The 26,079-nt window shown below is 42.1% G+C and overlaps 2 protein-coding genes and 2 pseudogenes across 3 annotated transcripts in view; all 4 read left to right on the top strand.

Moving 5' to 3' along the window:
* The first annotated feature begins 401 nt into the window (after nt 1-401).
* Nucleotides 402-17,871, top strand: DSN1 (DSN1 component of MIS12 kinetochore complex). The gene is made up of 10 exons (XM_054723842.1): nt 402-449; nt 891-990; nt 2,876-2,949; nt 3,567-3,639; nt 6,356-6,443; nt 9,496-9,555; nt 9,952-10,026; nt 14,849-14,990; nt 15,902-15,989; nt 16,899-17,871. Exons 2-10 carry the CDS (start codon nt 936-938, stop codon nt 17,000-17,002), a joined length of 759 nt encoding a protein of 252 aa, XP_054579817.1. The 5' UTR covers nt 402-449; nt 891-935; the 3' UTR covers nt 17,003-17,871.
* Nucleotides 7,601-7,947, top strand: LOC103293317 (60S ribosomal protein L34-like; annotated as a pseudogene).
* Nucleotides 10,367-11,930, top strand: LOC103293382 (protein FAM136A-like; annotated as a pseudogene).
* Nucleotides 17,872-25,065: 7,194 nt separating the features above from the next.
* NDRG3 (NDRG family member 3) overlaps nt 25,066-26,079 on the top strand; it is an 81,087-nt gene continuing 80,073 nt past the window's right edge. The window contains exon 1 of one of the 2 annotated variants that reach the window (XM_054724043.1): nt 25,066-25,120. The gene's annotated coding sequence lies outside the window, so the exon portion shown is untranslated. The remainder of the gene's footprint in view (nt 25,121-26,079) is intronic. The other variant, XM_054724042.1, reaches the window with a different exon arrangement.

The following is a 26,079-nucleotide window of genomic DNA, read 5'->3' as shown; positions in this document are numbered from 1 at the left end:
ATCTGGATAATTTTAAGAGTAAAAGGTAAAGGATAATGTGATTTTTCTAGTTTGGAAGACATGTAGGTCATAATGCCATCAACTGAGTTAGGAAATTAGGGACTAGTTAAGCACAAAATAATTGGGAAATAAAATAGGTTATGTGTTAAGGGAGATATGAGTATTTCTAGTGATAGGTTCTGTAGAAATACAGAACAATAGATGATGAACCCTGCTGATGGTCTCTGTGGACGTGGTGGGTGAGGTGGCATTGGGCTGGGCCTTGCCAGGTAAATTTCATGGGAAAGAGATGGGCAATTCAGAGAGGCTGGAAAGTACAAGGCCTATTCCTGTGTAGTAAAACCCCGGTGAGACTGGGGCTGAAGTGTGAAGAACAGATCACCTCATTTTCCTATTTTAGGGTTCTCCACCCAGGATGACTTCAGTGACTAGATCCGAGACTGTAGAAGGTGAGTTTTGTACCTTTTACCTTGGGTTCAGGTTTCTTAGCTATCCTCAAATGGTTTCCTGGCTCTTGGTGGAGTTGGAATCACATATTCATGTATTTGCACAGGTACTTCCTCAGTGTCTCCATGATCTGGGGCATACATTTTCTATTTCCACTTTTTTGCACAAATACTCAGTTGTGGGTTTGATTTTATATTTTGACTTTTTTATAACAAGTGCTAGAAGAGGAACCAGTGACATCTAAGGCTCATGATCATCAATTGGAATCAAATGCCCATCCTGTGGAAGTGTGTAATAAATCGTCTGCCTCCCTGGAGATGACTCAAGGAGTTTCAAAGGAAAGAATTCACGTTGGTTGCAGCCCTAAAAAAGGGGAGTGTTGTGATCTCAGCCACGAGGAAGGACTTCAGCCCAGATCTCTTCATTTGTCTCCCCAAGAACAGTCTGCCCATCATCGAGACAGAAGGCAATCCTGGCGGCGAGCAAGTATGAAAGAAATCAACAGGCGGAAGTCACTGCCTCCCTTTCATCAGGGCATCACAGGTGGGGTGCTGCACACATAAGACGTGGCGTTGCAGCTCAGATAAGATGTGGCAGTGAGGTATGGTAGAAAGAACGTAATGGGACAGACTTGACTTGGCAGAAAGAGTGTAGTGGGACAGACTTGACTTTGCTACTTATCAGCTATGTGGCTGAGTAAATCACATCACCTCTCTGAGCCTCAGTTTACTGAAGTACAAGATTTAACAAGGAAAGTCTCTAGCACATTTCAGGAAAAACTGACCTTAAGCGGCTCACTTAAACCTCCTTTGTCTTATGTTCCTCATCAGTAAATGGGATGAAAAAATATCTATTTTATAAATTTATACGAGGAAAAAATGAATTGATTATAACACAATACTTGGCACATGGTAAATAGCTCAAAAGTTAAGCTGTTGTGATTATTTTAAAGATATTATCTCACTTCCAGATGGCCTATGTCTAACAGGAAAACAGGATAAAAACAGCCACTTAGCATATCAGAAAACTGCTGCTCCAATTATGCTCATGTATTTCATAGGTGTGCCAAGAAAGCATCAGTTCCCTAAAGTCACCCCAACCTTTATCTCTGTTCCAGAGCATGTGAACCTAAAATTCTGTATCACAGAAAATCACGGATGTAATAAGATTATTTCCTTGTTATTCCTGGCCACTTGCCAGATTTCTTTGGTTATAGGCAGAAGGTATTCTGTGTTTTTTTTAACTAACAGCAGTGAGAAGTTATCAAAAAAAAGAGACAAAAGAACTTTAAAAATACAACCAGCTAAAGTTAGAGGATGAAAGGACATGTATTTCTCAAATTCTCAAAGCAAACTTCCTTTGCTATATAATAACATGTTTTCAAATGGGCATAATTGAAAAAACAGTGTCTGCATCCTGTACTTGTTTAAGGATTCAGTGACATAATTGTGTAAAATGCCCATCCAATTCAGGCTGTCTCACCATGTGACCTTGGCAAGTTACCTATTACCTAGTCTTTGTGCCTCCATGTCATCATCTGTAAAATGGGATTGATAAGATATTTGCCTCAAGTTTTAAAGAAGTATGTATAGTGTTTAATAAAAGCCTTTTACATAACAAATGTTCAACCAATTACTATTAATGTTATCAATTCATTGTAGAAGACAGCATGGTATTACTGGGGAAAACAGGCTTTGGTGGCAGAATTGGGATTGAATTCTTATTTCACCAATTTCTGGCCTCAAACAAGTCATCTCTCCTCTGAGGTTCAGTTTCCCCATCTGTAAAATGGAGCTCATAGTTTATAAGAGGACTCTTAAGACAATGTATTTAAAGCATACTGCAGGACCTGTCATAAAAATGCTCAAATGTTTCCATCTCCTTTCTTTGAATGGTGAATATAAGACATCAAAAAAAATTACTATTTTTTTAATATATATTTTATTGATTTTTACAGAGAGGAAGGGAGAGAGAGAGTTAGAAACATCGATGAGAGAGAAACATCAATCAGCTGCCTCCAGCACACCCCCCACTGGGGATGTGCCCGCAACCAAGGTACGTGCCCCTGACCGGAATCGAACCCGGGACCTTTCAGTCCGCAGGCGGATGCTCTATCCACTGAGCCAAACCGGTTTCGGCAAAAAAAAAAATTATTTACCTATCTTGTTTAATAAGACAAGGTTTTAATGTAATACATATAAGGTTCTTATAACTTTTTAAAGCTAGAATGCACAAATGGGTAAATTTCATTCCTCGGTGATCCTGAAAAAAATCAGATGTGACTATATATGAATTCTCCCTTAAATAAAGAAGGCTGCTTGAGCATTCTTGCCTTAAAATGGACTGCATCAAGAGAGAGGAAATTTTTCAGGTTTTTTATTTTGATAATTGTGAGTATACCACTCCTTAAATTGATATTTTATGTTAGAGCTCAGCAGATCCATCAGCGTCGACCTAGCAGAAAGCAAACGGCTTGGCTCTCTCCTGCTTTCCAGTTTCCAGGTGAGATTCTCGGGACTGGGAAATGCTTTTTTTAAGCTGTTGCTGTGAGAGACCCAAAGAGAGATCAAAACTGTAATACATCTGTTAAAATTAAAAGGTGTTTCTCTCTAGTTTGGATTAATTTAAAAGCCAGATATAATCCTAGCAGCTGATTTTGTCTGGACTAGGCTCTCTATCCCATTGGTACTGTTGCTGCTAACTGAGCAGCTAAGAGTGAGAGATTTCCCCAATCTAATATCTCTTGCCATTGGCAGCAAATGACAGGGAATAATGGTAATATAAAGTAGGAATAGGTCAAAATCTAAGTTCAAACAGACATTGGAGGTCTGACTACATACTAAGTCAGTATTATATGACTAGTTGATGATTAGTTTAGATAAGCAATTCAATTTGTGTGAATTAAATGACCATTTTTTTCTCAAACCAAAAATCAAAATGTATAGTCTTACCAACATAGTTTTATCCTGATCTATTTATTTGTTATATGAAAAATCTTAGGTATGAAAATTAAATCATGTTTATTTCACATTTATTAAGCATGGAAAATTATATGAGCTTTGTTGGGACTGGCCTGGAAAATCTTGGTTGTTGTACTAAAAATGCTTTTCTTTATTTAGTTCTCTGTTCAGAAACTTGAACCTTTCCTAAAGGGCACTGAGGGCTTCAGTCTTGAAAGTTTTAGAGCCAAAGGTAAGTTGCTAAGAACAGGCAAGTGAGCTTTGACCTTGAACTGTACCTTCTGTTAAAGTCAGTTGAAGCCCCACTTTTAGGATCCCCATTTACAGGAGCTGCTACCTTACAAAACCAGCCCCCCTTGGAATGGCATTAAAATATATATATATGCTGCCCTAGTAGGGTGGCTCAGTTGGTTGGAGCATCATCCCATACACCAAAAGGTTGCAGGTTTGATTCCCAGTTGGGGCGCACATTGGAGGCAACCGATCGATGTTTCTCTCTCCCTTCCTCTCTCTCTAAAATCAATAAAAACATATCCTCAGGTGAGGGTTAAGAAAATAATAATAATATATGCTAATGAAGTTCAGAAGGTAAGCCTGCCCTCCACTCCAAACCATAGTCGCAGCTCCTCTCCACAGAGGCAATCACAGCCACCAGTTTCTTGTGTATCATTGCAGAGATACTGCATTTGCAAACAATTATACATTAAAATCAAGTAATACTATCTGCACTGTTCTTTTCCTTGTCTTTTTTTTTTTAACCTAATAGTTTATATTGCAGACTAGAGGCCCATTGCACGATATTTGTGTAAGAATTAGGCCTTCCTTTCCCTGGCTTCGCTCCCGGCTGCCCTGGAGCCGCCAAGTCCCCACTCCTGGGCCGCCCAGGAGCCAAGTCCTCACTTCCAGCAGGAGCACTGCTCCTGTAGCTCCCTCCGTGCACCTCCTCCCCCGCATAGCTGGCATCCCGCCTGGCTGCTCCTTGCCTGCCTATGCAAATTAACCGGACAAAGATGGCAGGTTAATTTGCATACTCACTCCTGATTGGCTGTGGGCGTAGCAGAGGTACAGTCAATTTACATGTTTGTCTATTATTAGGTAAGATTATTCCATACTGCACATGTAGAGCTGTCTTGACACTTTAGTAGCCACATGATATTCCATTTTATAAATGTACCATATTTTATTTAACCAGTTTCTTATTGTGGGCTTCTAGGGTTTTCAGTCTTTTGCTATTACAATGAATAGGTTAATGGATACTTTTTTGTTTTCTCTAATCCTCACTTGAGGATATGTTTTTAAATTGATTTTAGAGAGAGAAATTTCAATTGGCTACCTCATGCACCCTGACCAGGGATTGAGCTCACAATCTGGGCATGTATCCTGACTGGGAATTGAACCCCTGACTTTTTGGTATACAGGACAATGCTCCAGTCAACTGAGCCACACCAGCCAGGTCAAATACCTTTTTACACATGCCTTTTGGCACATATACAAGTAAAAATAAATTTCTAGAGTTGCAATAAAATAGGTCAAACAAAATGATAAAAATTACCAGATTGCCTTCCAGAAAGGTTTCATTTTATTCTCTCACCAGCAAATATGCAAATATATTTGTTTGCATATCTGTTTTTTCACATTTACCAATACAGTTTTATCAAACAGTTCAGATGTTTTACAGATGATAAAAGGTATTTTGTAATTTTAATCTGTTTGTTTTTCAAAGAGGATAAACATTTTAAAATATTATTTAGAACTATAGGTGCTTCATTTTCTGTTTATATCCTTCGTTCATTTTTTAAAGTTGGCATGTGGTGCTTATACTGATTTGTAGAAACTCTATATGTTAAGGAAATTAGCTGTTCATCAGTGATATAAGTTACTAATATTCTTTCCCAGGAGTCAGTTTTCAGCTATCTAGGAAGTAGCTGTTTTCCTTACAGTAATTACACAATCATCCAGAGTCAAAATACTCAATGTTACCCACTTTAAAAACCAAGAAAATACATGAACTCAGACTTACTTGTTAATTAAATTTATCTCAGAATTGGACCATAATTAGAGTAGATATGTCAAGGTTATCTTGATAGCTATTTAACATCCTTTTCCTTTCTTATTCTTCACCTGAATGTAATTGTGGACTCTTCCAGGTATAAGCAGAGAACTGTTTTTACCTTATGCTTATAATGCTTTATTTGCCTTCAACATTTTTATAACACTCTTTCCTATTGCCTGACTTCTGTGATATATTTCCTTTCAGCACCAGCAGTTCAAATCTCTTGAAAAGAATGAAATGTCAGTGCAAATATATCTTTTTAACTGCTTTTTTACCAGTCAGATCTAAAAAACACTATCAATAAATGTCATAAAGAAGAATTGTCTTACATTTTATCTATATCTACCCCCCAAAAAAAGATACAATCTTTCTGCATATTTATACCACTTTTTTGAATAGATGAGAGTGTCAGAATGTGACGGGACCCTAGCACTGAGACTACCTTAAGTGTGTTAGGTCTTTGTCAGCAGCTTCCTGTGAAAAAAAATTTTTTTTAATTTTTTTTATTAAGGTATTATATGTGTACATATCTTACCCTTGCCCCCCCCCACCCCACTCCCATATATATGCCCTCACCCCCCAGAGTTTTGCGTCCATTGGTTATGCTTATATGCATGCATACAAGTCCTTCGGTTGATCTCTTATCTTCCCCACCTCTCCCTAACCTTCCTGCTGTAATTTGACAGACTGTTTGATGCTTTACTGCCTCTGTATCTATCTTTTTGTTCAACAGTTTATAATGTTCTTTATTATCCATAAATCAGTGAGATCATGTGGTATTTTTCTTTCATTGACTAGCTTATTTCACTCAGCATAATGTTCTCCAATTCCATCCAGGTTGGCTTCCTGTGAAAATTTATATTCTGTTTATAACATGTAATTTTATTCTCTCTAGCATCTTCTCTTTCTGAAGAATTAAAACATTTTGCAGACAGACTGGAAAGTAATGGAACTCTACAGAAATGTTTTGAAGATTCAGAGGGGTAAGTTCAATTGCCCTTCTGTCCTAAATTATAATTGAATTAAGGCTTTTTATTATAATTAGACAGTTTTTCATTCATTCATCAAGCATTTATTCAGCATCTTCTGCATACCAGGCTCTTCTAGATGCTGGAGATAATAGTGATAAATAACTAAGTCAAACAAGGTATTTTGTTCTGATATACTTTAATAGGAGATACAGTCAAACAAATATAATGATTTAAGATAGTGATCTAAGAAGTCAATAATAGTGACTTGAAGGGGTAGGTTAGCTAGACCTCTCCTGAATTCACCTTTGAATTGAGACCTATTAGACCTGAATGGGGAGAAGGAACCAGCTATGGAAAGGTGAAAGGAAAAGCATTCTTCAAATTTTTGCTAGCCATGCAACAGCCAAACCTCAGTTCCTAATGTCTCCCATCTTAAACAATTTGGTTCTCTAACAAGTTGTTCGAGCCTTCGGACCAAAGGGTCCCAGGTAGATTCCAGTCAAGGGCACGTACTTCAGGGCACATGCGGGAGGCAACCAATCCATGCGTATCTCTCACATTGATGTTTCTTTTTCTCTCTGTGCCTCTCTCCCTCCCTTCCACTCTCTCTAAAAATCAGTGGAAAAATATCCTCGGGTGAGGCTTAAAACAAACAAATAAACAAACAGAAAAACAGTACATTAGACAGGTACTGTATATTTAAAAAAGGTTAAAATAGGGAATAATTAAAAACAGTTTTTTAAATCTTTATTGTTGAAAGTATTACAGATGTCCTCTTTTTTTCCCCATTGACCCCTTCTAGCCCACCCCAACCCTCCACCTGGATGAAAAAAATTTTTGGTTTTTGACTAAATGACTTCTTGAACAACCTTTCAGAACAAATTAAGTTGGAGAACTGAGGTTCCACTGTAAACTTGTGTTCTTTAGCTGTTTACAAGCAAGAATATTAAGAGAATTTAGAAATCTCACCCCTAAACTTGTTGTTCCTCTATATGAGTGGAGCCCTGCCCTGTAATAAATCATGTCACTAGGGCTTACATCATAAACTTTTTAGTTTTGACTTTGCAGAGGTCTACTTTTCCACCTATCCTTAAATTTAACATTGGTATTCGGGTAATGAAACATATTTTGACTCATTCTTCTGGGGATGGAGTCTTTAGGCATTCAGAATGGTCCAGCTTTTGACATACCACCAGAGATGGTTCTCCAATACAGCCTCTAACAAAACTAGGCTGTCCCAACCCCGAGACATTGTTTACCTTTATACCAAGAAGGTTGGGAAAGCACCAAAATCTGCACATGGCGTGAGCCCAGGCAACTTTGTGGAGCTCGTGCTATGAGAACTAAAGTTCTAATGAGGTTGTCCAAAACGAAAAAACATGTCAGCAGGGCTTATGGTGAATCCATGTGTGCTAAATCTGCCTGTGACAGGATCAAGTGTGCTTTCCTTATTGAGGAGCAGAAAATCGTTGTGAAAGTGTTGAAGGCACAAGCACAGAATCAGAAAGCTAAATAAAAACAAAGGCTTTTTGAGTGCTAAAAACAAAATTTGGCTTAACATAGTGTCTCTTTTAATGCAGTGTATTTAAGCCGTAAGCTGTTGCATCTCAGCCAGCATTGATAGAGGCTGTGTAGAAAAACTGAAAGGTAGAACAATTCATTTGTTTTTGTCAGTTAGAGTACCAAGTACATCTGCAAAATTTTGGAATTTTCAGTGCTTTGCATTAGGATTAGTCACTCAGCTGTGCTGAGCCATTGGTGTAAGTCCCCAGTACAGCGATAGCTTCCGTTTAAGGAGGAAGACAAGACAGTAATATGAAAAAGTATTGTTGGGCCTTAAAAATGTTGAGGTTTTTATTGGTGGAAGGGAAAGACACTAAAAACTGATGTGAACAGAAGTTTAGAGATTGAAAACCCCAGATATTCAGGGTCAGGGTGAGTGAGATTATATGGGACAGAATAGATAAAAGGTAACAGTAGGAATCAAAGTTAATGAGCTGGATGGAGCGAGAACAGAGATCCTTAAGTGCCAGATTAAGGAGGTTTTGCTTTTCTTCTGAATGCAGTAGAGGGTCACAGACTTTTTAAGCAAGGAAAAATTAAAGGAATATTTTAAGAAAGGTTCTTCTGGCCATGTGTGAATTGGAATTGATGAGAGAGAGAAAAGATGAAGAGATCTAGTATAAAAGTGAGAGGCTAAGAAATAAATATTTTTGAAAGATAAATTTTTTTAATATAACATCTTTTTTTTAAATATATTTTATTGATTTTTTACAGAGAGGAAGGGAGAGGGATAGAGAGTTAGAAACATCGATGAGAGAGAAACATCGATCAGCTGCTTCCTGCACACCCCCTACTGGGGATGTGCCCGCAACCAAGGTACATGCCCTTGACTGGAATTGAACCTGGGACCTTTCAGTCCGCAGGCCGACGCTTTATCCACTGAGCCAAACCGGTTTCAGCTAATATAATATCTTTATTTTACTTTATTTTTAAAGATTTGAACTTTAAAAAAATACTTTTATTTTTTTATTGATTTCAGAGAGCGGGGAGAGGGATAGAAACATCAGTGATGAGAGAAAATCATTGATTGACTGCTTCCTGCATGCTCCTTACTGGGGATTGAGCCCGCAACCCGGGCATGTGCCCTGACCAGGTATTGAACCTTAACTTCCTGGTTCATATGTTGACACTCAACCACTGATCCACACCAGCCAGGCAAAAGATAAATTCTTTTTTTTTTTTTTTTTCATTTTTAGAGAAAGAATGGGAGAGAGAGACAGAGAGAGAACATTGATGTGAAAGAGAAACATAGGTTGGTTGCCTCCCAAACACACCCCAACCAGGGACTGAACCCACAATTTGGGCACATGTCCTGACTGGGAATCGAACCTGCGACCTTTTGGTACATAGGACAATGCTCAACCAATTAAGCCACACCAGCCAGGGCAAAAGATAAATTCTGAACATGTTTTATTGCCTTTGAAATTATGTAAGTTATCATATTAAAAGCAAGTGTTCTTGAAAGATTTGTGTTTATCACACAATGCTATCTGTATTCCAGAAAAGCATCAGATTTGTCTCTGGAAGCATCGGTGGCTGAGATGAAGGAATACATAACAAAGTAAGTGAAAATGAATGAACCTTTGTTGAAAAAATATAAGTTCAGTTGGGGAAAATAATTAAACTTGGAAAAATGAATAATAAACATCCTGTTCTGAGTGTCAATACTAGTGTAGCAACACTAGAAGTTAGCTGCATTTTGGGGTCTTATGGACTGTGCTTATGGCCAATTTCATAGAATGTAGTCTAGGGAATAAGGATGTTAATTTCATTTTAAGAACGTGTGTTTGATTTTATTAAAATAATATCCTCTAAATCAGTCATGGTTTCTAATTCTTTAATGGCCTTTTTATTCACATCTTAGAACCACAGTAGATACCTAATGTACTATTGGTGCCCTGAGTGATTCAAAATGAGATAATAAAAAATTAACAGAATTTTTTTTCTGATCCTATAGGTTTTCCTTAGAACGTCAGACTTGGGATCAGCTCTTGCTGCACTATCAGAAGGAGGCTGAGGAGATCTTATCCAGGTTAGATCTACAACTGGAATTCAGAAGCTATCTTTTCACTTTGTGGAGTTTGATTTGAATGGATTTTAGTTTCATTAACACAAATTGAATGACGAATCTTATCTCATAGGCTAATCAACTCATCAAAGCGCTGTAAAATATTTATTAGCACTCTCTGACCTTAAATGGAGAGTCAAGGAAAGGAAGGGAGTTGGCATCACTATGTTCAGTCAACAGAGTTGCCTGTGTTCTGTGTCTTTGGCTGCCATTCTACATCCTGGTGGAGACAGACACATCTCTTCCTTTTACCTAGAATCCTGGGCTGGGCCAAAAACATTAGTCAGGGGACTTTAGTGGGCACATGGCCTCTGAGCTGCAGGTGTGGGAGAGAACCCTGGCCAAGGCCTTTGTGGAAATGCAAAGACATGAAAGGGGGTGATGGAAAGAGAGGATCTTTGTCTGGGTCTTAAAGGCACAACAAAGTGGGAAAGTGCTAGGTTTTTATTTAGTTGGCCATCTAAGCTAGTGATTTTTAAGCTTTTTTTTCCAAACAGAATCTTAGGAAGGAACCTAACTATAAAATGGTAGCTAAAACTCTAATTGCAAAAGTGGCCTCTTAGTAGAGAGGTGCTTTGAGGAATACGGTTTGAAAAACTTCCCCAATGCAGGCATTGATGGTTATCAGTTACTTCATTCAGCCCTGACATGTTCTCTTTATGAAGACATCATGTATAAGATATGGCAGTTTCAGAATAAACAGTTTTGATGGGGCATGCCTATTGGTTAAGAGGAATGCTTCTGGAAGCAGACTGCTTCTGTCAAACCCTAACACTGCTTCATTGTGTGGTATTGGGCAAGCCACTTAACCTCGAAGCCTGAAGTTCCTCCTTTAAAAATGGAGATCAGCCCAACTGATGTGGCTCAGTGGTTGAGCTTTGACCTATGAACCAGGAGGTCACGGTTTGATTCCCAGTCAGGGCACATGCCTGGGTTGCAGGCTGGATCCCCAGTGTGGGGCGTGCAGGAGGCAGCCAATCAATGATTTTTTTCTTGTCATTGATGTTTCTATCTCCCTCTCCCTCTCCCTCCCTCTCTGAAATCAATAATAAAAAATATCTTTTAAAAAATGGAGATAATATTAGTACCTATCTCATTCAGTTATTGTGAGTGTTAAATGAGATTAAATGGAAAGTGCTTAGCAATGTCTGGCATTCAGTAAATTGTAGTAGTTGCACTTATTAAAGAGTCATCAGTTTTCATGAACTCTCCATTATATTCAGTTATTTTAGATAATTGAGGTGTCCTAGCATTTTTTTGGTGAAAGATCATAGACATTGACTTAAGGATAGCAAGCTTTGGCTTTACTTTACCCCAACAGTAGTTCTCTTTGTAAAAGGACCTTACTGTTAAATGGGATTAACTGACATGAAGCTTCTATCATTTCCTGGAGTCCAGTGGTGTAAAAGATTTAATGGAGTCCATGTAGACGCCATCGAGGCGCAGTGCAGCACAGGGTTGCCAAGGCGGACCTGTAGCAGCTTTGGGTGCAGGAGGTGGTGGACACCATGGTGAAGAGTCTGGAAAGAGAATATCCGGAAGATTCAGGGCCTCATGTTCGGTGCAGTGCTGGCTGTTGTGAGGACAGCCATGTCCATGCAGCAGGTGCACCGGTGCATGGAGTGTTTCCACGCATCTTTGGCTCAAGCTCAGGCCCTGGTTACCAGCGTTTGGAGAAGTTCCGGGACCGCCTGGCCTGGTGCACTATGCATTGCAACGACAAAGCCAAAGATTCAATAGATGCAGGGAGTAAAGAGCGTCAGGTGAAGCGGCAGCTGGAGAGTTGTGTGACCAAGTGTGTGGATAACCATATGAACTTCATTCCAACCATGACCAAGAAGATGAAGGAGTCTCTCTCATCCATTTAGATAGAGAAGTCTTTGCCATTGTCCATTGAGGCTGAGGGCAAGAATTTATTTAAAATGAAGAATGAGAATTTTGGTCTTTTAAGCAAAGTTTATAGATGAAGAAATTAAGGATGGCAGCAAGTTTAAAGCATGTGTCTCTTGCCTCTGGACACCGGTTCTTTTATGTTTTAATCCAAGAAAGTGAAATGGGAAAAACTGGTGCTAAAATTTAGGTCAGAGAGTTTTTGATAGCTTAAATTTTATGTGGCAAAAGCTTATCCTAGCAATAAGCATTTCTCTCAGATCAAGCTAGAGCCCTCTGAGGTACCAACAGGCTGACAGTTTCCTCTAGCCTGCCAGTGATCTAGTAGAATCTGAGGAGAGGTGTTTCTGTTTGTTGCAACCTCCTGTTTACCAGAAGCATTACCACACCATTTTCCATAAGCTGTGAAACAAAATCCATGAACTTACTAATTTAGAAGTGGAAAAAATGGTTTCTGCGTATTTGTTTTGCTTGGTTTTGTTTTATATGCAAGGGCATAAAGTTGATTTAGGATGTGGAGTTGGGGGAGGTAGTTTGGATAAAAACTTGAAAAGGTTTCTTTGGATATCCGTTTCTGCCCAAAATGTGGATGTGCACTTCTTAAGTGCTCACACAGTACATCTTCCAGCTCGGAGACCATACAGAAACATGAGAGGCAATGTTACCCTGGGTATGGGAGCAGACCTTCCTTCTCACTGACTGTCATGATGGGCCCTAAGCTTGTCTGCAGTGGAGTGACAGGACAATCTTACAGTGGTACTCTATCTTGAAGGAAAAGGGGGTTTTGATTGTGCCATATACCAATATCAGGAATGAATAGTGAAGGAGGAACTGTTGGCTGCTTCATTAATAGATATGAAGTAGCCCTAACTGGTTTGGCTCAATGGATAGAGCATCGGCCTGTGGACTGAAGGGTCCCAGATTCGATTCCGGTCAAGGGCATGTACCTTGGTTGCGGGCACATCCCCAGTAGGAGGTGTGTGCAGGAGGCAGCTGATCAATGTTTCTCTCTCATCGATGTTTCTAGCTCTCTATCCCTCTCCCTTCCTCTCTGTAAAAAAATCAATAAAATATCCTATATAATAAAAGGCTAATATGCAAATAGACCTAACGGCAGAACAACTGGAACAACTGAACAGTTGAACAACTGGTTGCTGTGACATGCACTGACCACAAGGGGGAGTGCTCAGAACATGGTGGGCATTGGCCACGGCAGGATAGTGGAGCAGGTGGGCGAGGGTGCAAGACCTAGTCGGGTCACTGGTCGCTGTCATCAGGGAAAGCCTCTGGTGGTTACTGAAAATTCTTTGCTCCCGCACGCCACAGTCCTGCCCGGCACTCACACCTGCTGCTGGCACTGGTCCCACCACTCACACCCACTGCTGGTGCCCAGCACTGACCCCAGTCACTCGGCACCATCAGTGTGAGTGGAAGCTGCCAGCCCCAATCACCCCTGAGGGCTTCACCTTCCCCTGCTCCTGAGGGAAGATTGGGGCCAGCAGCCACCTCTCACACCCACTGCTGGCGATGGCCCCACTCGCACCCACTACGGGTGATGGAGCCGCCACTCGTACCCACTGCCAGTGCCCGGCGCCAGTCCCGATTGATCGCTCGGCACCATCAGTGGATGCAAGCAGCAGCTTCCAGCTCTGATAACCCCTGAGGGCTTCTCCACCTCCCCCTGCTCCTGAGGGGCGATCAGGGCAGCAGCTGCCGCTCACACCCGCTGACAGCACCGGCCCCACTCGCACCTGCTGCTGGTGTCAGCCCCAATCACTCTGTGCCTTCAGCGGGTATGAGTGGGGCCAGGGCCGGCGCCATCAGTGCGTGAGAGCAATGACAGAAACGGGGCTGCTGGCAGATGGGACTGGGAGCTGTGGCAGGAGGGGCCAGCCAGGGGCACAGAGGATGGGCTGAGACCCGCCCCTGTGCCTACCAGTTCTTTTCAAGGTGCATGAATTTGTGCACTGGGCCCCTAGTATTAAAAAAAAAGAGTTATGAAGTACTGGATTTAAGAAAAACCTGGTTTTCAGGAATGAAACCTAAACCCAGTATTGCTTACTTAGTCCCCTCAAATAACAGAGCGTTACTAAGATGATCTTTTAGCAACAGGAAGGTTAAAGGAGAAAAAGTAATCAACTCAGGGGTGAATTGTTGCTTCATTAGAGCAAAAGAGGGGCAACCCCCCATTACCAAATACCACTTTTGCCTTGGGCCTGCAGTATTCCTACCCCAGCTCTAGCACCTTACAATTTTGGTAAGGACCTTGTTGTCTTTTTACCAACTTATTACTTGAAATGATAATATAGACTGTCTGTTTGCTGTTTCAGGACTGAGATATATTTTCCCAGGGGTCTGGCTTTAAAAAATAAATAAGGTTTGGGGGTTGGGAACCGTCAGGGAGAGGTCAATGGGGTGGAAAAGGAGACATATGTAATACTTTAAACAGTAAAGAATTTAAATTAAAAATAAATAAGGTTTAATTTTTCCTCCAAAAAAAAAAATTAATACTGGCCTGACCGTTGTGGCTTAGTGTTTGGGTGTTGACCCATGCACCAGGAGATCGCAGGTTCAATTCCTGGTCAGGGCACATGCCTGGGTTGCTGGCTCAATCCCCAGCAGTTGGGCATGCAGGAGGCAGCTGATTGATGTGGATGTTCCTCTTTTATCGTTTCTATCGTTCCCTCCCTTCCTCTCTCTCTAAAAATTAATAAAATCAAATTTTCTTTATTAAAAAAATTAATACCAGATAATGGCTTTGGACTCCACTGTTAATAAGAAGAATATTGTTTCAGGTTAATGAAGTTTTATTGGAGGCTTTCCCTAGGTGATCTTTCATTATTTTCCCCAGAGAGTGATTTTAAAAATTCTATAAAGGCTCCCCTCTTTTTTTTAGAGGATCAACTGAAACAAAAATGACTGAAGTTGAACCTACAGCATATCTTGGGTCTTCCCAGAATGAAGTCCTTAATACAAAGCCTGATTACCAGAAAATATTACAGAGCCAGAACAAAGTCTTTGATTGTATGGAATTGGTGGTGAGTTGGCTCATGTTTATATTTGGTTGAGTTATCCAGCTTTGCTACCTTCTCATCCTTGGAAATGAAAAGACCTGGAGAATATGTTTAATAAGATAAGGTAAGTATATTTAACTCTACCTTGGTGAAGCATGGAGAGACAATGAAAAGAAACAAACAATATGTGGTGATTAGTGCTAATAAAGCAGAGTAAGGGAGACAGTGTACAGGAGGAAGCAGGATACTATACAGAGCAGTTGTTGATAGTCCCTCTAAAGTGCCATTTAACAGAGACTGGAAAGAAATGAGGAAATGAGCCATGAGGACATTTGGGAGAATAGTATTTCATTATCCCAAGTATCAGCAGGAAGTAGTTGGTAAAGTGTAATTCAAGGAGAGTTTATAAGGGGCTATGTATAGAGTGTAGATATTGGGAAATCATAAGGGTTAGTGAAGGAACGTGGGGCAGCTGAGCTCTTAATACCCCTAGGCCTGTGGGAGGAGAGGAGGAAGAGTTGCTGTGGCACCTGAGTGGAGAAAGTCACATAGTGGGCTGTTTGGAGAGAGCCATGACCTTCAGTTAAGAGACACAGCTAACTCAGAATGATCCTTTCCAGAGCAGGCCTGGGCAAAAATACGCAGACCTCATTCAGCTTCCCCCCTACTTGGGCTCCCTCTGGACCAAGCCCACCCAGAACTCAGAGGACATGGGATCCTGTTAGAGGTTATCTCGGTCAGCCTTCTGGGGCATAGAACAGTGTGGAGGAGTGGAGTGTGGATCTGGAGGAGCAAACAGAAAATGTCTGACATAAGCATTCCAGGTTGAAAGAACAACAAAAGCAAGGCTCCCAAGCGGGACTTGCCTGGTGTGTTTGAGGGAACATCAAAGAAGCCGTGGACCCTTACAGCTCATAGCTGTCTTTCCTCTGCAGATGGACGAATTGCAAGGATCAGTGAAGCAGCTGCATGCCTTTATGGACGAAAGTACTCAGTGCTTCCAGAAGATGTCAGTACAACTCAGTAAGTATCTCTTGAGGGGACTAGAGCAGTGGTTCTCAACCTTTCTAATGCCGCGACCCTTAATACAGTTCCTCATGTTGTGGTGACCCCCAACCATAAAATTATTTTCGTTGCTACTTCATAACTAATTTTGCTACTGCTATGAAGAGTAATGAAAATATCTGTGTTTTCCGATGGTCTTAGGCTCTACAGCAGCGTTTCTCAACCTTTGGGTCGACCACAGGTTGAGAACCGCTAGCAGGGTCACCTAAGACCATCTGAAAACACAGATATTTACATTACTCTTCATAACAGTAGCAAAATTAGTTATGAAGTAGCAACGAAAATAATTTTATGGTTGGGGGTCACCACAACATGAGGAACTGTACTAAAGGGTCGTGGCATTAGAAAGGTTGAGAACCACTGGACTAGAGGGATAACCTTTCAGATTTAAACTGCCCTTGCTTAGCACGTGGTCTCAGAGGGTAAGACCACATCAAGTGGTTTGTTCCCCCTCCTCCCCTTTCACAGTAACTATTATGTTGTGGGTACTCGTAGTTGATGGGAAATTCCACAGAAACACAGTAGACTAAGAATTAAATTCCCACAAACCATCTTGTTTTAGTAAATCTGAGATTTAAGAAATACCATTGCCTTTTTTCCCCTGTTCATTCCTCAAAAATTCACTGACACTGCCCTTACTTACTCCAGCCCTAAATTATGGCTATACATACCTTCATTTTTTTATTACACTGTATTTTGGTTGTAGTTATAGCTGGCTTTCCTACCAGCTGTCATCTCCTTGAGAACGGAGATTCTTATTTGTCATTGTAATGCCCTTTAGTCTGGCACAGTGTTCATGCAGTAAGTTTGCAATAAATCTCATTTGAATTCAATTGAAATTTATTTTTTGGCTCCTTTCCTGTGTAGGCAAGAGAAGTGCGCAACAATTAGATTCTTCACCAGCTCGAAAACTGCTCAAGCTTCAGTTACAAAACCTGCCTACTGCACATGGTTCTAAATCTTGTCAGTGACCTTATGCATCTTTGTGCCACAAGGTGCTCTAGAGGAGAGACATGGAAAGAATGCTCCAGCGCATGGTGATTGCGTGGCAATCTAGGCTGGTGATATCTGCCTGTTGCCTTTGAGGATAATTGCCTGACTGAAGAGCACTTGGTTGTTTTTCTAAAAGTAACAACACTTCCCTGGCTGGTGTAGCTCAGTTGGATGGAGCATCGTCCAGTGCACTGAAGGGTCACGGGTTCAATTCTGGTCAGGGCACATACGCAGGTTGCAGGTTTGATCCCCAGTCTGGGTGTGTACAGGAGGCAATTGATGGATGTTTCACTTTCACGCAATGTTTCTCTGTCTCCCTCTCCCTCCCTCTCTCTAAAATCAATTAAAAAAAAGTTACAACACTTTTGTATCCAAAAGAATGTTGTATGGACACTTTTTCCAAGAATGTGCAAGATAATTAAAATTTTTGTTTTGGAATGACCTTTAGAATTAGTAGTTTAATGTTTTAAATATTCTTTGTGATCACATCTCTTCATCTTGTGTAGATGTTTTTCAAGTTTTAAAACATCCAAAGTCTTTTGGGATGAAATCCAATGAAACATTTTAGAGGTCAAATTCGGTTCTGGTTGTAAAGGAATGAGACTAATTTTCTAGTGTGACTCAGGATGATTTTAGGTATAAAAGTTGTGGGCATTGATTATATCAGGTGGATACATATATCACTTCACAGGATGTCCAAATTGAGAAAATACTACCCATTCTCTATGTTCTACTGCCCATAATGTGCTTCAGTTTTTAGTATTGAGTCAACATCCTAAATCTTGGGTTCATTGTTCTCTGTATTTAATAATCTGCATTATAAAATTGTACATAATTAAAAGTTTTCCCTTGTCTTTGTGTGTATTTTGAGTGCATAAAAAAAAGTTAGGGAGGTCTTAGAAAATAAGATTCTTTGCCAATTGTGAAAGTGAACAGTAGTGTAGAGATAAGCCTCGGCATTAGTTAGATAAAATACCAACCAATTTATTGTTAATGTTTTATTCTCTGATCCTCCTAGTAAGATAAAACCTATTTCATTTAAATACCTAGTTATAATGTTAAGTCTTAAACTTTGGCCTAAGCACAGCTAATGAGAGGTGATATCTCCTTGCATTGACCTATAGTATTCCTTATTCTTTCATATATTTACAGAGACCCTGCTCTTATATGCCAATAGTTAATGGGAAGAGAGCAAAGAACAACAACAAACATGGGACCTCCTCTCATGATTCTCAGTCTAATGGGCACACAGGGAACAAGAAGGGACAAGTTCTCTGCAGAAGTGATGTTTTAGTTGATTCGAGAAGAATGAAGGAGTTAAATAGGGCAAATTTTTGAGGCAAAAGGAGCAGTATTTCCAAAGGCCTGAGAAGGGAGAGAATGAAGCTAAAGAAAAAGCCCAGTAAAGCAGGAATGCTGAATGCCAGTGGAAGAGCCACCTGAGAAAGAATCGAAAGTCATTAGGAGGTTTTAAGAGCAAGATGGGATCAGAACTTTATTTTTAAAAAATCATTCTTGTTGCTGTATGGAGACTAGATAGAAGCAAGCAAGGTATGAATGTGAGAGACCCCAGTCTATTGTAGTATAGATGGGAAATGATGGCAGTGGGTGAGTGGAGTGAATTGCTCAGAGTGTCTGGAATATTGTAGGCATTGTAACCTATATGTTAAAAGTCTGTCACCCTGACAGTTGTGGCTCGGTTGGTTGGACATCGTTCTATACACCAAGAGGTCACTGGTTCGATTCTGGACAGGACACATGCCTGGGTTGCAGGCTCAGTCCCTAGGAGGGGGTGTGCAGGAAGCAGCCAATCGATGTTTCTCTCCCTCTCCCTTCCTCTCTAAAATCAATAAAAACATTAAATTAAAAAAAAGCCCTAGTGCAAGCATGTCAAACTCAAAGGCTAACACGGGCCAAATAAACAAGGTTTAAGTTTATGTGGGCCGCAAAAAAACAAGCTTCTATTTTCATAGAAACGTAGGTTTATTTTGATAGAGACATGCTGAATACAAAGGGCTGAAATAAATGAGTAATCGTTAACATAAAAAATAGAACATTTTAATAAAAATTAATATTTTTTTCTTAAACATTAACTTACCAGACACTGAATAACTGCACAAATTAATTAGCGTAACGCAAATAAACCTATTTTTCTTGTTCTCCAAAAGCAAAATATTTCCTGTTGCACACAGAAAACAAGTCAGTCCAAGACTAATGACATAGTAATTGGCTGCTAAAATATTTGCTGCTAGTATCAGCAGAGAGATAATGGTGCGCCTGCGCGTAAGTCGCATAAGGGAAATGAATGCAACATGATTATAGTAGTCAGTCGTTAGCTAACGTCATTCGTTATTAATAATTATGTATATTGCCCTAGCCGGTTTGGCTCAATGGCTAGAGAGTCGGCCTGCGGACTCAAGGGTCCCGGGTTCGATTCCGGTCAGGGGCATGTACCTTGGTTGCGGGCACATACCCAGTGGGGAGTGTGCAGGAGGCAGCTGATTGATGTTTCTCTCTCATCGATGTTTCTAACTCTCTGTCCCTCTCCCTTTCTCTCTGTAAAGAATCAATGGAACGTGTTTTTTTTTAAAAAAAAATAATAATTGTGAATAACAAGATATTGTAAAAATTAAGTTACGAAATTTTTATTAAAACATTTCTTACAGCCCTAACTGGTTTGGCTCAGTGGATAGAGCGTCGGCCTGCGGACTGAAGAGTCCCGGGTTCGATTCCAGTCAAGGGCATGTAGCCTGGTTTCGGCACATCCCCAGTAGGGGGTGTGCAGGAGGCAGCTGGTCGATATTTCTCTCTCATCGATGTTTCTGGCTCTTTATCCCTCTCCCTTCCCCTCTGTAAAAAAAAATCAATAAAATATATTTTAAAAACCACATTTCTTACATACTGTTATATTGGCTGGGCCACAAAAATATTCATTGTGGGCTGCATGCTGAGTTTGACATGCTTGCCCTAGCGCAGTGGTCGGCAAACTCATTAGTCAACAAAGCCAAATATCAACAGTACAACGATTGAAATTTCTTTTTTTTTTTTTTAATATTTTTATTGAGGTATTATATGTGTACATATCTTACCATTGCCACCCCCCACCCCACACCCATATATGCCCTCCCCCCCAGAGTTTTGCGTCCATTGTTTATGCTTATATGCATGCATACAAGTCCTTCGTTTGATTTCATAACTCCCCCACCTTTCCCAAACTTTCCCCCTGTAATTTGAAAGTCTGTTTGATGCTTTACTGTCTCTGTATCTATCTTTTTGTTCACCACTTTATAATGTTCTTTACTATCCCTAAATGAGTGAGATCATGTGGTATTTTTCTTTCATTGACTGGCTTATTTCACTTAGCATAATGTTCTCCGATTCCATCCAGGTTGCTGCAAATGATGAGAATTCCTTCTTTTTTATGGCAGCATAGTATTCCATTGTGTAGATGTACCACAGTTTTCCGATCCAGTCATCTGCTGATGGGCACCTAGGCTGTTTCCAAATCTTAGCTATTGTAAATTGTGCTGCTATGAACATAGTGGTGCATATATCCTTTCTGATTGGTGTTTCTAGTTTCTTCGGATTGAAATTTCTTTTGAGAGCCAAATTTTTTAAACTTAAACTTCTTCTAACGCCACTTCTTCAAAATAGATTCGCCCAGGCCGTGGTATTTTGTGGAAGAGCTACACTCAAGGGGCCAAAGAGCCGCACGTGGCTCGCGAGCCGCAGTTTGCCGACCACTGCCCTAGTGGGTTTGGCTGAGTAGATAGAGTGTTGGCCCAAGAACTGAAGGGTTGTGGGTGTGATTCCAGTCAAGGGCACATACCTCAGTTGCAGGCTCGATTCCCCGTCCTGACCAGGGTGCATGCAGGAGGCAACCAATCGATGTGTCTCTCACATCGATATTTCTCTCTGTCTCCCTCTCCCTTCCACTCTCTAAAAAATCAATGGAAAAATATGCTCAGGTGAGGATTAATAACAACAACAAACTTAACTGTCACTGTGACGGGGAGAGATTTAAGCTGCAATTAGATCAGGTATTAAATGTAGATTTGGTAGCCTGGGCTTTTAGCCTGAGTGACACCGTTTTGGGCCTGTGGTTTTCTTTTGAACACTATTACTGTAAAATTAGGAAAATGACAGAACCTGTATCACAGGAATGCTGTGAGGGTTAGATGAAATAAAAGTTTAGAACAGTAGTATCAATATGATGGAGGGTAAAAGCTTAAAAAGCTGGGTGGATAATAGAACAGTTGATGAGATGGGAGAGCTAGTAGTTCAATTTGGGATACTAAATGGAGAAGTCAACTAGACTATTGGATTATACTGGTAGAAAACTGGGAAGAAAAATCTGGACTAGAGATAAAATTTGGAAGTCACTGATAGGCAGTCATTGAAGCCTGGAGAGGGGATAATGTCCAGAGTAGAGCATGAAGGGAAACTTTTGACAGCCCCAAAGAAAGCTGGGGCTTTTAAGAATCAGAGTGGTGTTAATTTCCTACACTTTTGGAAGCAGAATAGTATAATGGAAAAAGTATTGAATTTGAAATGAATGTTCATCTCATCCCCATTTTCCTTATCTGTAGAATGGGGATAGATAAATCACTTCTAAAGGTGATTGTACTTTACTCCAATTTGTTTATTACATTGTATTGCATTTTTTGTTTATAAGAATTTGCTCAAATTCAAGCATAAGAAGTGTGTTTTAGTCTGTTTTCAATAGCTAAACAGGAGAGAGCATAGAAAAATAGTAAGTTATAAATACTTTACTTGAATATAGACTATATAGCCTTATGACATAACTTCTATTTTTTTGTCATTATAGATGAAGTCAAGATTGGAGAGGCTTAATTTAACCAAGGATATATAGATAGTAGTGGAGGGTGAACTAGAACTAATTTTGCACTTAATAAGTGTTAATGAAAACATCAATCATCTATATACCTACACTAATAAAAGAGTAAGATGCAAATTGACCGTACCTTCACGATGTCCACCAGCCAATCAGAAGTGAGTATGCAAATCAACCCAACAAAGATGGCAGGTTAATTTGCATATGCAGGCACCAAGCAGCTGGGGGCGGGGCGGGACGCTTGCATCATCACCAGGGCAACGATACAGGCATTCCACACCGCCCCAGCTGCTCTGGGCCTCTGGGCAGTGTGGGAAGGCAGAAAGGTGGCTCCAGCCAGAGCAAAGGCGGTGCTGGCAGCCAGGAGAAGGAAGGCCTGTTCTTGCACAAATCTGTGCATCGGGCCTCTTGTATATATATAAAAGCCTAAGCAACTGGCTGACTGACCGGCCTGTAGCTATGACATGCACTGACCACCAGGGGGCAGATGCTCAACACAGGAGTGGAAACCACAGGCATGGAAACATGGAACAGACTGATGAATCAGAGGGAAGCGGGGAGGATGGGAAGAGATTAACCAAAGATCTTATATGCATACTAGAGGCCCGGTGCATGGATTCGCACCAGTGGGGTCCCTTGGCCTGGCCTGCGGGGATTGGGTCGAAACCAGCTCTCTAACATCCCCTTGAGGGGTCCCAGATTGCAAGAGGGCACAGGCCAGGCTGAGGGACCCCACCAGTGCACGAATCCATGCACCAGGCCTCAAGTCCTATATAATAACGAGGTAATATGCAAATTGACCATCACACCCTCGCACAAGATGGCTGCCCCCATGTCACAAGATGGCCACCCCCATGTGGTCAGAAGATGGCCATCATAAGATGGCTGGTAGGGGAGGGCAGTTGTGGGTGATCAGACCAGCAGGGGAGGGAGGGCATTTTGGGGGGACTGGGCCTGCAGGGGAGGGCAGTTGGGGGCGACCGGGCCAGCAGGGGAGCAGTTAGGCATCGATCAGGCTGGCAGGGGAGTGGTTAGGGAGTGATCAGTCTTGCAGGAAGAAGCAGTTAGGGGCAGGCAGGCAGGCAGGCGAGTGGTTGGGAGCCAGCAGTCCTGGATTGTGAGAGGATGTCCCAGATTGGACAGGGTGCAGGCTGGGCTGAGGGACACCCCCCATGCACGAATTTCATGCATCGGGCCTCTAGTATATAATAAAAGGCTGTGCTTATTTAATATTAATTTTCCCTCTCCCCAAATTTGATTCAGGTAATTGTGCTTGATGAATAACAATATAGCCCTAGTTGGTTTGGCTCAGTGGATAGAATGTCAGCCTGTGGACTGAAGCATCCTGGGTTTGATTCTGGACAAAGGCACATGCCTGGGTTGCAGGCTTGATGCTCAGTATTGGGTGTGCAGAAGGCAGCTGATTGGTGATTCTCATCATTGATGTTTCTCTCCCTCCTTCTCTGAACTCAATAAAAATATATTTAAAAGAACAAAAAACAATATTTTAAACAGATACTGCCTTGATGTTTCATAATATTTGCTACATTTGCCCTAATTTAATTAAGAGTATTTTACTTTTAATCAGTGATACTTAATAAAGGAATGTAATGTTGACCTTAAAAATAAGACATCTAGCCCAGCCGGGTGTAGCTCAGCAGTTGAGCGTCGACCCGGGAACCAGGGGGTCACTGGTTCGATTCCCGGTCAGGGCATATGCTGGGTTGTGGGCTCAATCCCCAGTGGGGGGTACACAGGAGACAGCCAATCAATAATTCTCTCTCATCGTTTCTATCTCTCCCTCTCCCTTCCTCTCTGAAATCAATAAAAATATATTTAAAAAAATAAATAAATAGAAAAAAAAATAAAACATCTAGCCCATTGGGCGTGGCTCAGTAGTTAAGCGTCTACCTATGAACCAGGAATTAACAGTTTGAGTCCTGGTCAGGGCACATGTCTAGATTGCAAGCTCAATTCCCAGTAGGGGGCATGCAGGAGGCAGCCGATTGATGATTCTCATCATTGACGTTTCTTTTCTTTTCTTTTTTAAAATATATTTTTATTGATTTCAGAGAGGAAAGGAGGAGAGAGAGATAGAAACATCAATGATGTGAGAGAATTATAGATGGGCTGCTTCCCTCACGCCCCCCACTGGGAATGGAGCCCACAACAAGGCATGTGCCCTGACTGGGAATCCAACCATGACCTCCTGGTTCATAGGTCGACCTCAACCACTGAGCCACACGGCTGGCCTCTTCTCTTTTAAATAGCTCCCATGCTTCACCCTTTTTCCTATAAAAATCTTCCATTTTGTACAACCTCATGGAGTATTCTGGTTGCTAGATGGGATGCTACTGGATTCATGAATCACTTAATAAAGCCAGTTAGCTCTCCACATTTACTTGGTTGATTTTTTTTTTTTTACAGTAATATCAATCTGCAAGGTGCATCTCTTTCTGTTGAGGTTGGTAATTGAAGATTCTTCCCAGTTGGGATCTGTACTTAATGTTGAAGGGGGTCTGAGGGCTCCCCTTCTGGCATTCCTCACGCCATTTAAAATGAGGTTTCCCTTTACTAATTTTCACAAGATTAACTAAATTATAAACTCTTTTGGGAAAGGGATTTAGCCCTGCCCTGCACATTTTGGTATTACTTAAGTTGTTGGGCCATTGAAGCTTACTGTGTGTTATTTTGAAAAAAAAAATAAAAAAATAAGTCAATTTCTCATGTTGCACCCAAAAAAGGAGATGGTACAGCAGGCAGTTGTAACAGTGATGCAGTGGAGGACTGAGTCTTGGATTGCAGTTCTTTAAAGTACTGGGCTCATTCACCATCACTTGCCAAGCCCCTTCCCCGTGCTATGCACTGTGCTAGGTGCCATGTGACCTTGGGGAACAAGGCTCCGGGCCCAGTGAAAGGATGCCCTGCTCCGCTGCAAGGGCTCTGAGGGGCTTCACAAGGCTGAGCTGCGGAAGGGAGGGGGCAGCACTCAACGCCTTTCCCGCCGGGTAGTCCTAGTTAAGGTTCTCCAAGGAGACGCCTCAGCCAGAGAAACTACATCCAAGATGGCACCGCGAGGCGCTCCCGGCCCAGCCGCCATCTTGGTAGTTCCCGAGGTGGGCGGGACCACACGCCGCGGCCCGGCGGCCCCAGCGCGCCTGCGCGGCCGCAGAGCCTCCCCCGCCCCTCGCCGCCGCCGCTACTGCCGCTACTGCACTGACGGCGGGGACCCGCGCCTCAGGTGAGTGGGCGCCTCCGCCCGGACGCGCGGCGCTGCTCGCGGGGGCTGCGCTGCTTTCGGGGGCGTCGCTACCCTTGCCTCTTCCTACCTTACCTCTTCTCCGCTGCGCGGTGGGGCCCCGGTTCGCGCTGCTGGGTTTCTCCGGGTCCCCGCGGCGCCCCCCGCCCTCCCAGCTCGCCGGACTGGGCTTAGCCCGGCCTCCCTCGGGCGCCCCCAGAGCTCAGGCTGCGGGCCCTGCGGCGGAGCCGCCGGCGACAGCGTGCCGGCAGCGGGGCTGAGCCTCCGGCGCCCCACTCCCTCGGTCGCAGGCTCCCACCTCAGGCGCGACCCCCTTTCTCGCTCCTGCTCTGCCGGCGGGGCTCGGTGGGCCTCGGTGTGCCTCGGTGTCGGGCACCGTCTGTCCCGGCCGCCCCGGAGCCAAGGAGGCTTGGAGATGGGCGGTGAGCTCCCTTCACACCCGTGCGTCCCCTCTGCAGCAAAGAATCCCCTGTGGCGCGACCCCACGACGGCCCCGCGAGGAAGGGGCTTCGTCACCCCTCTGGACAGAGGAGGAAACTGAGACAGAGGTGAAGTGCCTGCCCAAGGTCACGCGGCTGGCTCTTGCCTCAGGGTCTCTGGCCAGGGCAGTTGGAATTTGATCTTGAACCTTTAAAATAATTTGCAATACATTTACCTCCGGATTTGCTTCTTCAGCGTCATAAAAGACTGCAAGAGCAGTATTTTCTTGTTGTCGAAGTACAATTGAGGTGTTGCTGGAATAATAATAGTAGTGTTATTAATAAGAGCCTGGGCTCTTACTAATAACGTTTAATTAAGATTATCTCAATAATCTCAGCATTTCCCAATCCAGTGTGTCCCTTCCTTTCTTTTCATGCACCTTTTTTTCCTGCAGAGCTGGCCTCCCTGTCACAGGTAGACTCGGAGCCTTATGGCTTGCAGTAGGGAAGCTCTCCCCTGGT

Source organism: Eptesicus fuscus, chromosome 12, assembly GCF_027574615.1.
Source record: "Eptesicus fuscus isolate TK198812 chromosome 12, DD_ASM_mEF_20220401, whole genome shotgun sequence".
Lineage (NCBI taxonomy): Eukaryota > Metazoa > Chordata > Mammalia > Chiroptera > Vespertilionidae > Eptesicus > Eptesicus fuscus.
The sequence above is the reverse complement of the archived record's forward strand: the minus strand, read 5'-3'. Positions and strand labels throughout refer to the sequence as shown.